General features: G+C 45.0%; 1 protein-coding gene across 2 annotated transcripts in view; it reads left to right on the forward strand.

The window, feature by feature from the left end:
* The window catches only part of Sgpl1 (sphingosine-1-phosphate lyase 1), a 49,298-nt gene extending 35,030 nt beyond the window's left edge, over positions 1-14,268 (forward strand). For both annotated transcript variants that reach the window (XM_050138152.1, XM_050138145.1), the window contains exons 7-15: positions 540-668; positions 4,537-4,625; positions 5,799-5,904; positions 6,556-6,654; positions 7,440-7,589; positions 9,630-9,868; positions 10,266-10,412; positions 11,353-11,473; positions 11,909-14,268. In XM_050138152.1, coding sequence (XP_049994109.1) covers positions 540-668; positions 4,537-4,625; positions 5,799-5,904; positions 6,556-6,654; positions 7,440-7,589; positions 9,630-9,868; positions 10,266-10,412; positions 11,353-11,473; positions 11,909-12,049 — 1,221 coding nt within the window. In that variant the 3' untranslated portion in view covers positions 12,050-14,268. The remainder of the gene's footprint in view (positions 1-539; positions 669-4,536; positions 4,626-5,798; positions 5,905-6,555; positions 6,655-7,439; positions 7,590-9,629; positions 9,869-10,265; positions 10,413-11,352; positions 11,474-11,908) is intronic.
* Positions 14,269-15,621: the final 1,353 nt, after the last annotated feature.

The following is a 15,621-nucleotide window of genomic DNA, read 5'->3' on the forward strand; positions in this document are numbered from 1 at the left end:
CCTCCTGTTCCATAGGATAAATTTCCATTCGTCTCGTGAGGTTCCTCTCACCAAACACCTAGAGCACTCAGGATGTTAGCAGGTCCCTTAGCACATATTAATTCAACAACAGTGGCTGCTTTGTGGCAGGCAAACTGTCATTGCTTTTATGTTTCGTTTTCATTCATTATTGCTAGAACCCTGTAAGGTAGACACCATTAGTCCCCTTTGCCTGTGAGGAAACTGAGCCTCAGAGGGCTTATTTGACCTGTACAGCTAAAAGTTATAGGCAAAGCTGTATGACTTCAAAGTGATGATGATCCGTTGGTGCAACAGTTGAATACTTTTAACACTTCTTCCCTTATCACATTGTAAAATCACTTAGGTACAGGTCAGTCTCTTCTGTTATATTTTGATCTTTAAGTTGGGGAATAGTTCATATCCTTTTTCCAGTTCCTACCGTTGGACCCAAAACCTGAAAACCTTACTCGGTGCATGATTTTCGCCTTATTTAGTGTAACGGTCTATCTCATATTGTACCTCTTTGCCTTTCTTTGCAGGCTTATGGAGAGTTCGCCTGGAGCAACCCGCTGCATCCGGACATCTTCCCTGGACTACGGAAGTTAGAGGCAGAAATTGTAAGGATGACTTGTTCCCTTTTCAACGGGGGACCAGATTCCTGTGGATGTGTAAGTGACTTGTAATGAACATTTAAAAATAGTCTACTATACAGTTATTATATTATTGGTGTAGAATGTGAAAATGTTACTCGTACTTTTGGAATCCTGAGTGTCAACATTTTGGTATATATTCTAGGTATTTTTCCTCCTCAGCTTCATATTTTCAAAAACCTTTAAGCCTATATAAAGTTGCTAGGACAATTTAAAGAACACTGGGTTCACCAGATATTTTGCCACATTTCTCTACTTGACTATTTTCTCCTTCTCTTCTCATCTACATATCTGTTGATCTACTACCCCCCCCCCCCATTTCTGTTTGGTATTCTGAGAGTCTCACAGCCCAGGCTGACCTTGAACCTCCTTTGTAGCTGAGGATAACCTTGAACTCCTGAAACCCCTGCCTCCTCCCTAGTGCTGTGATTGTGGCTGTTGGCTTTTTCTGCATTTTCTTTTCTTAAAGTGCTTTTCTTAACCCTAACATCACATTGAAAAAAGTCACCTTCCACACTAGCGAGGTTTTATTTCTTGTACAGCGGGGAGTTTGGGGTTTTCTGCAGTCTCCTGTTGCACTGTGACCTTGGGCAAACCCCTGGTCCACGCACTGTTAGAGGGGAAGATCCAGGTTTGGTTGTACTTTGTTTTAGGGTTTAGCTAGTTCTTAATGCTAGTTCAGCGATGGATATAATTTTTATTGATTTGTCAAACTATTTAGTTTTTTAATGTTAGAAAAGTTGCTTAGGGTATTAACTATATGTTGCTGGAAATAGAAACTCCGTCATATTTTTCTTACATGACAGGTCGAAATCAATGGAAAGCCTCTTGCCCTCTGAATTTTCTTACCCTCATATCTTTTTAAGAATTTATTTATTATTTAGTTTTTGTGTATGTTGGTATTTGGCCTGTGTGTATGTGTGAGGAATTCGGATCTGGAGTTACAGTTACCAGCTGCCATGTGTGTGCTGGGAATCGAACCCAAGTCCTTTGGAAGAGCAGCGGATGCTCTTAACCACCAAGCCATCTCTCCAGTCCCACCCTCCCATCTTTTCTAGGCTATTCAGGTGTTTGCATGTTTCCTTGGATCTCCAGCTGTCCAGGCACTGACTACAGGTCACAGCTCTCTAAGCAGAGAGTAGCATTGGTCTTTCTGTCGTTACCTTTTTTAAAAGATCTGGATTCACTATAAGTGTATCTCAGATTTTTTTGAGTGTGAATTTTTTATTTTTAGGGGTGCTTATTCTGTTTCTTGCTGTTCTTGACAAACTTGCTCCTTCTGTGAGTGCCATTTGCTATTTTGTTGTTGTCTCATTTTGTTGTTGTCTGGTCTTGATTTCCTGTTGCATTCATTATGATCTTATGATTATGTGGTAGAGCAGTGGTTCTCAACCTGTGGGTCAAGACTATCAGAAAATAGTTATTTCCACCGGTCTTGGGGAACTGAGACACCTGCTGCTCAGTAGTGAAATTGCAGTTATGAAATAGCAACAAAAGTACCTTCGTGGTTGGGTGCTCCTAAGATCATCAGATAATATCTGTTTTCCAGTGGTCGCAACACATAGGTTGCGGTGAGAATTGCTGCGGTGAGACACCATTATAAGGAAGCCGCTTCAGCTGTTTCCTTACGAGTTGGGCTTTCATTTTTCATACCCAGCCCTATATTTACAGTAGTTGCCATTTGCTTCATCCTGGTTCTGCAGTAATCTCTCCTGGTGGTCTGTTTGTGTTGACTCAAGGTGGGTGGCTAGTCTGCCCGGCTGGCTGACGTTTTGTTCCTTCTCTATTAGAATTTCAGGGTCTGTTCTTCAGAGATTCTATTAAAAGTTCTCTCCGCACAGTTGCAAGAGGGTAGTCTACTTTGAGATTTAATCCACCACGAATCCCTGAGATCTTTACTCTTACAGGGGTCAGATTTGCTATCTTTCTGTGTTGCTTCTTTCTCCCCGTCAGTCATGTCCACTACACACAGAGATAGGGAAACCTCTGCTTCTCTGAGGATGTAGTGGGAGACTTTCCAAGACGCTGCTGACAGCCTGATTCCCAGGGCTGACTAGGCACGGTTTGGTTGTACCTCTGCGTCTGCCCTGTGCTATTCTTCCCTGCCAGTGTTTGAAATCTGTTACATAGACTTCTCTTTCTGTATTTGGTGGTGCTAACCGCAGAGCTCTTGGGGTTGCTGCCGTTGTTGTTGCTTCCTTTCTGGTTTCTTTCAGGTAATGAGTAGTCAGTCTTCCATATTAATACAGAAACAGCCCCAAGGACTGTCATACTGCTGCAGCGAAGCCTCGTCTCTTTCCAGTTATCTCTGTGGTGTGGCAGGGACCAGGAGAAAGGACGACGTTCGGTTTCCAGTCTGTCCCTTCTTGTGTCTAGACTTCTATAGAGTGCTCTCCTCGTTTCTCTCCCTCCCTCCCTTAGTCTCATTCTCTTTTCTGTCTCTGCATCTCTCTGTGTGCCTCTCTTGATGAGCTGTTCCTGGTGAAAAAGGATTCACTGTTGAGAGAAGCAAGATTAGGCCAAATTAAAGGGAAATCTTTAGACTGAGCCTAGCTGTGGGTCTTAAACACTTCTCAGGCCTTTCTCTTCTGCTTCAAAGTATCTTTCCCTATAGTAACTTCGTGTACCTCATTCACAGTGGATTTGAGGACAAATTCGTATACTAAAAATCAGATTACAGATACTTGTGGCTGGCTTACGTAAATACCACCATGTTCGGCCATATCTGAAAGAAAATGTCTTATGTTCTTAAACACATAACTCAGAGTAAAATTTTTATATATTTTGAAAAAAGTTGATAGACACAAGTGACTTGTGGCCTGTTTTCTTAATCCATAATTACATTTCTGTCCTGAAGACAGGACACATGATGCAGATGACTAGGGAATTAGGAAATGTTATTGTTTAGGTCATTGTCAGACTTGTAAGTGTGTAAGGCCTGGTACTTTCCCAGCTGTCTGGGTGGCTCATGTGACAACGCTGAGCTAATAGGCTAGACCACAGAGTGTCATTGCTGACTTGTTGAGTTAATCCCAATTAGCAGTCTGTCTTTTCCAGCATGGAGGGTTTTTTTGTTTGTTTGTTTTTTGTTTTTTTAAAGACAGGGTTTCTCTAGCTTTGGAGCCTGTCCTGGAACTAGCTCTTGTAGATCCACCTGCCTCTGCCTCCCGAGTGCTGGGGTTAAAGGCGTGCGCCACCACTGTCCAGCATAGAGATTTACAAACAAGGGTCTGACTGTGTCCATTCTGTGAGCTATTTTAGGGAGGGTGGTCACATGTTTCATAAAAGGCTTCCTGAGTCAAAGAAAATTACTTAATTTTATGAGTTAATTTTTTTTCCCTAACTCTTGACCACTGGGATTCTATACCGTGGTATTTTTATCCTGTATGTAAATGTTAGGAAGGTTCAGTAATAATTTTTCATTCTAGCTCTAAGTAATATATAATCCAAAGTACAGAAAGTTTTACTTATCAACAGATGTAATGGGTTATACTGAATGAATTGTTTAGGATCTTCAGTTTTCTTTTTGAAAAGAAAAACCCAAGAGTGTAGGACTCTTCAGAGATGCTGAGTCTAAGATAAGATCCTACTAGCTCAGTGCGGTAGCCTTCAGCTTGTTGGGAAATTATTCAAGCTCAGATATTACTGAAAGATAGTGAGGTAATAGGGTGTGTTTACTGAATGTCAGGTCAGGTTTCAGAAGCGTTAGTTGCTGGACCCTGGCACACCTGTATCCCTCATCTCTGACCCACACTGACCTTCTGGACAGTGTCCGCTCTGCAGCACTGCCCACGCCCTTGTCTGTTTCTGCACCAAAGATTTTCCAGGTCAAAGCGGGTTGTGCCTCCTGATCCCTGTCCTTAACTTACCTCTTTTCTTCACGTAGATGACATCTGGGGGCACAGAAAGCATCCTGATGGCTTGCAAAGCTTACCGGGACTTGGCCTTTGAGAAGGGGATCAAAACTCCAGAAATGTATGTATGTGTATCTGTTTCCCCTCTGATTATTGTCTGTTTGAGGCAGTACAGTGTCAGCTGAGCCCAGTCTATTTCTCTTCTTCCTACAATGCCAGCCTTCTCTCCCTGGCCCAGCCCCTGTACCTCCCCCTTACCCCATTCACATCCAATAGTCTTCTAAATGGAGCCGTTGGTTATGCGAGCTTAAACACAGTGAGCACCGTTAGCGAGAATGACATCCATTTCCCAAAAGAGAGAGTCCTCTGTCGTTAGTTTATCCAGAGCCTAAAGAAACTGTCTTTGCACTATAGCTCAGTGAATGTTTCTGAAGTGTCTTAGACTACCTCAAGTAGGAACATTTCCACTTGAGAGATGTTTCTAGAAGAAAGAATTTAAAAATGATTGTATTTTTAGGTTTAGTTACTACTATTGTTTTTGGTGTGGATATAATTTTGGTTCTTGGCTGACTTGCTTCTAGTCCACCTCTATACAGGGTACTGATATACCTTTTAGGCTAGTGTTTTTTTTGTTTTTTCTCCAAGCATGGGTAACTAAGTAGTTTTTGCTCTGAATGTCATCAAACTGACTCCAATTGCCTAGGAGAACAAACCTGGCTGCTACCACCATCTTCACATGTAAACCTTTGGTGCTTGGCGCTTAGTCATTGTAGAGAATCTTCTCTTTTATGGAAACAGTAATGGTGGGAGTGGAGTAATGGGGATATCTGGAAGCAGATATGTACCTGTGACTCTGTTTTCTCTTTGAACATTATTCAAAAACTATTTGTAACCATGTAGGAGAGACAGATTTTAGTTTTTCATGGGTTGATGATTGTTCAGAGCAGGCAGGCCCCTCTGGCCTGAGGTGTGGCTGCCTCTCTATGCTGGGCAGCCTTACTATCTGCATCTTGCTTCTCTCAGTGGTCCTTTGGGATGGTCTGCCTCATAAACCCGTATCTGAACCCTCTGCCATTGCTTTGTATCCTTTTGTGTTCCGAGGTTTCCTTCCTGTTGCCAGAATAATATCCTAAATAGTAGAAAGAAATTGTCTGCAGAAAATCAATACGGCTCTTTTTGTTTATACCAAGAAAGTATAAACATAGTGCGAGGGAAATTGATCAGACGCTTGCTGCGGTGTTCTGCTGGATCCTGCTGTGCTCTACATTTCTCTGTCCCTTCCCCCATCACCTAGTGTGGCTCCTGAGAGTGCCCATGCTGCATTTGACAAAGCAGCTCATTATTTTGGAATGAAGATTGTGCGTGTTGCAGTGGACAAGAACATGGAGGTGAATGTGCGGGTGAGTCCTCTGAAGGTTCACGGGGCAGAGTGTCACACTGACCATCCAGTCCTACTCAGACGGACTCCCCTGCTCAGAGTAGAGCAACTGGAGCAGAAACTAGACTGACAGTGTGACACACAGCCAGATTTCTAGTGCTAACAGGTGGACGATCTCGTCCCTGATGGTGTAGAACCCGATTTTACTTGCAGCATCTTTACTTTCTTTTCTTTATTCATGAAATGAGCATGGATGTACTTGGCCCCAACACCCACTTTCACGGACCTGAACATGTTTTTATGTCTCACATATGTGTAGAGGAACTTTTCATTGATCAAAGCTGTTCCATTATTGGAATTTGTAGGTTACAAGGTTAAATCAAGTTTTTACTAAATCTTCACTGGTAAATTGTGGGTCTGGGACTCAAAGTTGCCTCCTTTGCCTCCCAGCTCAGTGTTGTTTCTATTTCCATAGCGGTTGCATTGCTCTCAGGTAGCGTTTCCACGTGGACTTGCGTGCACCCTTCATAGCAGAAGGCAGTCTTCCCAGGGTGCAGAGACAGGGGACACTTGCGAACCTGGACTCTGAGCCAGTAGTCCATATTGTTCTTATGGCAAGAGGCATGAGCAGCTGTGACTAAGATCTTATTTCTCTTAAACTTTCAATCCCTAGGCAATGAGAAGAGCCATCTCCAGGAACACAGCTATGCTGGTGTGTTCTGCCCCACAGTTTCCTCATGGTGTGATCGATCCTATTCCTGAAGTGGCCAAGGTGAGAAACAGGCTGTGCAGATGAATACCTAAGATAGATATGATGTACAGGGCTATGTGAAGAGAAGGAGTTTTTTGATTTTTAGGTTTGAACATAGCAGAGATTGCTAGCATTCATCAGTCCTAAGGCAAGCAGGCCCCTGCACCTCTTTTGGGAGCCTCTTAAAGTCACTGGCATCTTGGTTGGGAAAAGGATAGTATGTGACCCAGGCTGCCTATAAGCCAGGTATTTTGAAATAGATGCTTAGATTCCTACCAGGAAGTAGTCTGCCATTAGGAACATGCCCACCACTTATGACTGAAGTAAGACCCCCCACCCCCACCCAGAGGCTATTAAATCAGAGTTCTGCTATTTCTTACATGATGGGGTAGGGGAGCTTGAGGTCAAGGCATATTTAAATACAAATTATATGCAGTACATTTCAGATGGATTCTTTTGAAAATTAAATATACATGAAAAATAAACTTCATTTAAAAATGTTAAAAATAACTCTTTGGGGTTTGGGATTGTGGATCAGTTGGTAGAGTGTACTCCAGGCCAGCACCAAGTCCTGGTTTTGATTTTCAGCACCCCATGAAATTGGGCATGGTTATCTGAGGCAGAAGGGTCTTCCATGGGCTAAATATCACATTCAAGGCCAGGCTGGAGTACATGAGACCCTCTCTTCAAATAAATGTACAGGTAGCCACTTGACACCTATGGGGTGTAGTTCAGAGTAGCCTATCTCTCGACTCATATCCTGCTAAGGGTTTATGTATAAATCTCCTATGTTCTTTTTTAACTAGCTGGCTCTCAAATACAAAATACCTTTGCATGTGGATGCTTGTCTGGGGGGCTTCCTCATTGTCTTCATGGAGAAAGCAGGGTACCCACTGAAGAAACCGTTTGATTTCCGGGTGAAAGGTGTGACCAGCATCTCAGCAGATACTCATAAGGTGAGTTAAGGAAGTGGCCAACTGCTGGCAGTTGGTAAGTTTAGCTGTTCTCCACAAAAGGAGTTGAGTGAAACATTAGTCTCCCCATGCACATAAACTGTCTTAGGGTTTCTCTTGATGTGCAGAGACACCACAACCATGGCAATGGCAACTCTTACAAAGGAAAACATTAAATTGACAGTTCAGAGGTTTAGTCTGTTATCATCATGGCGAGAAGCATGGCGGCACGCAGGCAGCCATGATGCTGGAGAGGTAGCGGAGAGTTCTACATCTGGATCTGTCACACTAGATCTGGCTTGAGGATCTGAGATCTTAACCCCCACCCTCAGAAATATGCTTCTTGCAATAGTACCATATCTGCTCCAAAAAGGCCATACCTCCTAATAGTTCCAGTCCCTATGAGCCTATGGGGCCATTTTCATTCAAACAACCACACATACCAACTATGTAATAAAGTCTGACTCTTGTCTGTCATCAGGTGAGCTGTCAGGTAGTGGTTACAATGTGGAGGGGACAGCTCACGGAGAAAAGGAGCTCTTGCCTTCGCTCATACTGAGAGGATTTCCCTGTATACCAACAGCCAGGTCCATTGTGCCAAAAATCTCTGAAGTCTTAAGGTTATTGAAAGTGGTGAGGATTGATACTGGAGCTCCTGAGCCTGAGTGACAATGTGCTAATAGCAGAGTCCTTTTTAAAAAGAAGCCCGTGTGTTCAGGAGCAGTTGGTGCTCGCCACTTTTGGTAGACTGAAACGAAATCCATCTTGGTTGGCAACTCTTGAAAGTTTATCCAGATATGGAAAAAAGTATTAATGGCTTCAGGGATATGTACCTTGTTTTGATTATGTTGCTGAAGCTTGTTTTAAACTAGATCATAGGGAAGACTTGTTTTTCAGACTCTGAATGATCTATAATGCAATTTTAGTTACAGTTGTCTACCCGGACAGCTCCTGTGTCCTTTCCCCTTTTACTGTCCATCTGTCTATTTGCTATATGGGTCTGGAATGAAACTTGTATTAGCTGTGGTAAGAGTTCTCTAGGTGGAATGGAGTCACACAATGTATTGCAAGATGGAATAGGTCGGGGCTGGAGAGATGGCTCAGAGGTTAAGAGCATTGCCTGCTCTTCCAAAGGTTCCGAGTTCAATTCCCAGCAACCACATGGTGGCTCACAACCATCTGTAATGGGGTCTGGTGCCCTCTTCTGGCCTGCAGGCATACACACAGACAGAATATTGTATACATAATAAATAAATAAATATTAATAAAAAAGATGGAATAGGTTGTTTTGATTTTGGACCACCAGTATATTCTTTTTTTTTTTTTAATTTCTTCAAGACAGGACTTCTCTGTGTAATAGCCTTGGCTGTTCTGGAACTCACTCTGTAGACCAAGCTAGCCTCAAACTCATGGAGATCCACATCTACCTGCCTCTGCCTCTCATGCTGAAGGCATGCTCCACAACTGCCCGACTCAGTAGTGTAATGTTGAGCCATAGGATAGGAATCAGATCAGATAGTAATTTGAGCTTCCAAGTGACTTGAGTTTTCTTTTTCCTGGTTTTTACTAGGAAAAATTTATCCTTATTTTCATACTGACTTGCTATTCCAGAGGAAGTTTTTGTTTCCTTTTTAAGGCAAGATATTTATATAGCTCAGGCTGGCTTGAAATTCACTATGTAGCCAGAGACAGCGTGAATTCCTGATCCTCTTCTCCACCTCAAAGTGCTAGAACTATAAGTGTGTCCACTGTGCTCAGCTTCTCAGAGAAAGAATTTTAAGTAAGGAAAGCCAGCAGCTGAGTGAGAGACAGAAGAAACCTAGTCTTAATTTTTTTGTTGGATCTCAGTTCCTCATCCCTGACAAAAAGAACATGGACCCATCCCCCGAGTTCCTTCTGCCTATTAACTCTGTTAAATCTGAACCTTACCCAAATGGGAAGCATCATGGAACTCCTGTAAGAAAGCAGGCTTTACTGTGTATGGCACTGTGGACAGAGTTGCCAGGTACCACCACACTCTGACCTCTTTGCTTCTCCCCTCAGTACGGATATGCTCCCAAAGGTTCATCAGTGGTGTTGTACTCTGACGAGAAGTATAGGAAGTACCAGTTCTTTGTTGGAGCAGACTGGCAAGGTGGCATCTACGCATCTCCAAGCATGGCTGGCTCACGGCCTGGTGGCATCATTGCGTCCTGTTGGGCTACCTTGATGCACTTTGGTGAGAACGGCTATGTTGAAGCTACCAAACAGATCATCAAAACTGCTCGCTTCCTCAAGTCAGAGTATGTGTGGAAAACGGGGTTCTGCTTTGTCTCTTGCTTTCTCCTAGTTGGCCAAAGGCATCTCTGTACTTGGTAGCACACCCTTTGACTACTTACCGTCTCCTGATAGAGGCGGGTTTAGACCAGCCCTTTACCAGATGGTGCTCGGGGAGGAGACACTTGCATTGCATTCTGTGCTATGACTTGGGAGTGGGGTAGACTGGGAGAAGCCGATGGTTCTGGACAGAGGTTAGGTCTTCTGGGATTTTGATATCCGTAAGAATCACCCATCCCAGCCTGACCTCTGGTGTAGAAGACGAGACTATAAAGTCCCAGAGGGTAGCCTGTGTTCATCAACCGAGATAAGGACCAGAGGAGTGGATATGGCTCAATTTCTTTCTCATTTGCTTAATTTTAGATTGGAAAACATCAAAGGCATCTTCATTTTGGGAGATCCTCAAGTGTCAGTTATTGCTCTGGGTTCCCATGATTTTGACATCTACCGACTATCTAATATGATGTCTGCAAAGGGGTGGAATTTCAACTACTTGCAGTTCCCCAAAAGGTATGCTTAAAGCCTCTGTTCCTCATTTCACTTCATGACCTTAAGAGCTGAGTCATAAAGGTAACGCGATATACAGAGTTCAGTTCCTAGAACCCAGCACACTGGTAGCAACTGGAGTTCGTAGACATAAGGAACAAAATGCTTTGCTTTATGTTCAAGTAGAACTGACTGCCAGCCTCCTGAGACAGGTTGTCACTTGTAAGGCCCTCTGTTCTTTCTCTGGCCTCTGTAGTCTGTGATCCATCTTGTCCATAGTTGTCAGCTCACTTCTCTAAGGTACTGTTACCTAGATAGATAATGTTTATTTTGCGCAAAGCCCTCTAAAGGTTCTGATCGTGCAGGTTTGTACTCCTGTCTATAGCCTGCCTTCCCCAGGTCACAGTCATCACCGACCACATTTTTCTCCAAGTGAGTTAGGTTTTTTTTTTTTTTCCCCTCTCTCTCGAGACAGGGTTTCTCTGTGGCTTTGGAGCCTGTCCTGGAACTAGCTCTTGTAGACCAGGCTGGCCTTGAACTCACAGAGATATCCACTGGCCTTTGCCTCCCAAGTGCTGGAATTAAAGGCGTGCACCACCACCACCCGGCCATGAGTTAGGGTTTTATAAGAGCACTGAAGCCCTTTAAGACACAGCTCTATGGTTCTCTCCCCATCAGGGCCTACCCTCTAAGATGAAAACCTAGTACCCATCATTGCTCACACACATGATTTACAGAGCCATCACTGACAGTTTATGGGATGGGGACAAGACAGAACAACCAGCTGTGTTCATTTTGTTAAGGCGGTTCTTAGTCATGCTGAAAAACCCTAATTTTCTCACTTAAAAAACCCACGGATTTGAGAGCAGTAGTACTCCAGTGCATCCCTCCCCTGGGGTGGCTTTATTGTGGGGTGTCTTTCTTTTCAGAGTCTGTCCCTCTCACGCCCTCTCTTCTCCCACAGCATCCACTTCTGCATCACGTTAGTACACACTCGGAAGCGGGTGGCAATCCAGCTCCTAAAGGATATTCGGGAATCGGTCACACAAATCATGAAGAATCCTAAAGCTAAGACCACAGGAATGGTAAGGATACCAGGGCATCCCCACTTAGAAGTATTGGGGGTTGTGTGGGAACCTGAAGTGATCAGACTCTTCTGAGGCTGTTTCTGCCTCAGCTCAGAGTGCACAGCTCTCCTCAACCGTTAGTGTTGCTGCTGGTCCTGCTCCTTCTTGTTGGGTATCTCAGATGGGATGGAAAGCAGAAGCTGCTGAACGGAAGCCAGGGTTCTCGTCCTGTCTGTAAAGACAATGAGCACTCCCCCGACCACAAACAGTAAACCCCGTAGAGTAGTTCCTGTATTTGGAAAGCCAGGCTGGAAAGTACCTGTGTAAAATATCCCATGGCAGCTGCTTTTCTGATGGAAAGATAGGATGCCTGGGCTAGGAACGGGGGCTAGGTGCATATGAATGACAGCCATACTTATGTCACTAATAATTTGTCCTTGGTTGGATTTGCAGGGTGCCATCTACGGCATGGCCCAGGCAACCATTGACAGGAATCTGGTTGCAGAAATATCCTCCGTCTTCTTGGACAGCCTTTATAGTACCGACCCTGTGACTCAGGGCAGCCAGATGAATGGTTCTCCAAAGCCCCGCTGAACTTCGATCCTTGATAATTCCATGGAGCTTCAGGCCTTCAGAAGGTTCTTGGCATTTGGAACAGACCACACACAACTTGACGTCTGGACCTGCTCCTGAGAGCACAATACTATAAACCATGAGATAGCTTCAGCCTCAGGACTCCTTTTGCTTCCTTTTGTGGCTTTTAATTTGAAGACCCTGAAGGATTCCACTGCGCAATGAGTCTGCCCTGGTGATAAATGTTACCCTAAAAATTGTTTTAACCATATTCCCCTCTAACGTCTTTAGCATCATCTTCACTTAATCATTGTATGGTGGCTCTGACCTGTCCTGATTTCCTAGGGAAAGTGTGAGATAGCAAGAGGGTGCCTTTGCTACCTCAGTCCGATGGTTTGGCTCTCAGGCAGGAGGCATTTATGTACTGTGTTCCCCAGTGGGTGTTTCCACGTCCCAAGCAGGAGATGTCTGCTTCAGGAGATGTCACTTGACTCTCAGGATCACTTTCATTGCAACTCGTTTGACTTTTCCAAGCACAGGTTGGCCAGGTCATTGACCTCTTTTTTGCACAACTGGAGCACGGTCCCTTAGCAGGGTTTGAAGTGCTCCTTCGTCTTCTGTGCATGACCCTGGTTGCTACCATCAGTGGAGAAGCCTGTTGGCAGTGATACTTCCCCATGTTCCTGCTACACTGTAGGGTAGGAAAGGAAGGTGTTTTCAGAGACTCCAGGGCCTTTTGGCTGTGGTGCTGCCTGTGGATAGGGGTAGATCACACCTGAGCCCTCTCCCGGGCCCCATGAGCTGAGACCAGACCCTTTCCCGTATTTTCTTGAATAGCAGTGTAGGTAAACACCTATGCACACATGTGGGTGGGGTCTTCCCCTTCCTCATTGCCTTAATCTATCATGTCATGAGAACCTGTTTTTATTGAAGGAAATACTCCCCAAGTGTCCTTGACTTTTCCTCAGTGGTGTGAAGATGTACAGGGGACCCTTTCTCTATCAGTGTGTTCTTCCTGCCTCTTCCCCCGATTCAGTTTCCAGAGGTACGATAGCATTTTAGCTTCAGGTACTGGGTGTTCCTCAGCCCCTGCTAAAAGGAAGCTGTATAGGACAGAGAGGCATTTTGGAGTAGAAAGGCATGGCTGCAGCCATTACACCTGGGGCCTGGGATTCCTTCACAAGACTTGATACAGGGCCGGAACCAACCCCTGTCCCAGCTTCCCACTTGCTTCTCCCTTTTAGGGATGGGGCCTCTGATCTAGGCCGAGCCCCTGTCCTCCTCCGATGATCATACCATGTGCCTTTCTCCCAAGCAGTGAGTAGTAAACTTACTCATCACCCAGGTCCTGGCAGAAATGGACCAGTCTTTGAGGTGTGTCTGTGTGTAGGACAAGTCAGCAGGAGCCTTTCTCTGTTCCCTCCCTTTCTCAGGGATTCCTGAGTATTGCTGGCTGTGAGAGAGCCAAACCACCAGGTTCTTCCTCACCTTCCTTGGGAGGTGATCCTCAGCACTGTTCTGACCCCAGACCTGTTACTAGCCGGCTCATTGCATAGCGAGTGTGTATGTCCACTTCCCTCCTTGTGTGCTCTATAGTGCACTGTGGGGCTCAGGGATGCTTGCTGCTCGCATGTGTCAGAAAGAGGCTGAGCTCCTGAGCACTTCCAGTGGTTAGAGCTATGCAAGACTCATCTCTGGGTCTACAGTGCATCATGCTAGAGAGGTCCAGGGACCACCCAGCGGGCACCACTGGCTTGCCAGTGCCTAAAATGGAGAAACAGGTCCCCCATAGTCTCAGAGGACCCAGGAACTGATCCGCTCCCTTCCTTTGTGACAGTGCTGGTATGGGTGATGGTGTTTTTCAGAGGGACCTGCTGTAGCTACTTTATGATTAGGAACTTTAGTGTGACTTCAGGCTGTCGTTGTGTGTGTCTTTGTGTGTGCATGCCATGCCTAGCCAGTGTCGGGGGGTGGGTGGGGTGTCTAGTATCATGTGGCTTAGTAGGTGCCACAGTAGCTTCTGCAAACACCGTACTGTCTTGTTTCTGTATTAGACGTAGGTAGTACTGTGAATATACTGCCATGTCACTTTTAATATCCCCAGTTTTATACTCGGAAATGGTACTTGCCTCTTTGAAAACTGTCTTGTCTTCTCTAACCTTCCCATCATCTCCATACCCTTTCCTGACTGCAGCAATAACTCTTAAACAGTTTAATAATTAAATATCCCAAACTGTTAATCATTGGATGGTTGCGTTCATTTTATACAGACTACAATACAGCAGTTGCTGAACGGGAAAGCAGTCCCCTATTTTGTCCCCCACACCCCAGCCTTGGAGGTAAAGTTGTGACATACCGGCAGCCGTGTCCATCGTGTCTGAGTCTTCAGCAGGGAGTTCAGTTGCCTCAGGAACTGGTTATGTCTGTCCAGAGAGGTCTGTAGTCTTGGCCTTTAATTCCCGGGTGCCATGGCCCTGACCTCTTTTTCCATCCACTTATACCAGAACATACTGATGGATTAGCCATCTGGGTGGTCCCCCACCAGCTGGACAACGTGGCTCTGTCTGGCGAGTCGAAAGCCCATCATTTGGTTTTGGGGGCCTATAACATTCCTGGATAATGGCACTGGGTGGTCTTGATGGTGAGCTGTGCAGACAGATCGCTCATTTCTCAACATCACCGGCTGCCTCTTCTGGCCCTGGGGAGGACCAGCTTACCTAGATTGACTAGACTGCAAGCCAGGGGTCATAGGTGAGGATTACAGTGGGGTGGGCTTCTCCACCTGCATTGGGTGGAGATGAGATTGGGCTTTGCTCCCATTCTTACCATCTTGTCACTTGGGCATTTTCTACTCTTGTGAATTGCTAGCTAGGGACCGACCTGTGTAAACTGTCCTTAACTGCTCCAGTAGCAGATAGCCCGTTAATATACCACCTTGCTCTCCCTGTAGAGTAAACAGCAGGCAAGCCCTTTGCTAAGACTGAGAATTGCAGAAGCCGTCGGAACTGGAGGTCTATCTGCTGTTGGACTCTGATGTGTGCCAGTGAATCGGGAAGTGTATTGGGAATGACTAGTATACACAGAAGGGGACTGGGTAAGGAGTTGGTTCCAGTGATAATGGAAGCCCAGTTGGCTAGCTAGAGGAGCAGTTCCAGTTTAGAGCAGATTCAAGATCCATGAAGTCAGGAAAGTACTGATAATCCCTGCTCAAATAGGAGTCCAGAGTTCTATGTAAAGCATAGGCAGCCTTTTTGCTCTAGATGAGCCTTCAACTGATTGAACGAACCTTACCTATATTAGAGCAGTCTGCTTTACTAAGGACCAGTTCAAAGCTTAATGACCTCATCCAGACCCCCCTCTGCCCAACACAGCCAGAATCCTATTTGGTCAAATGTCTGGTACCTCAGGGCATATCTAGGTTCATTCATAGAAAATTAGCCATGATAGCACAAGGAAGAAAATAATGGTTGCAAACTGTATTTCTAGATCTAGGTTCACATGCTGTATGCACACATTGCCCTATTCCTGAACCGTCAGCAGTTCTGGTCTCTGGGGGTATAACTGGCATCCTTCCTTGTCAGCATTAGTCCCTT

This window comes from Alexandromys fortis, unplaced genomic scaffold (genome assembly GCF_014885135.2).
Source record: "Alexandromys fortis isolate MF-2015 unplaced genomic scaffold, M_Fortis_MF-2015_v1.1 scaffold_9, whole genome shotgun sequence".
Taxonomy (NCBI): Eukaryota; Metazoa; Chordata; class Mammalia; order Rodentia; family Cricetidae; genus Alexandromys; species Alexandromys fortis.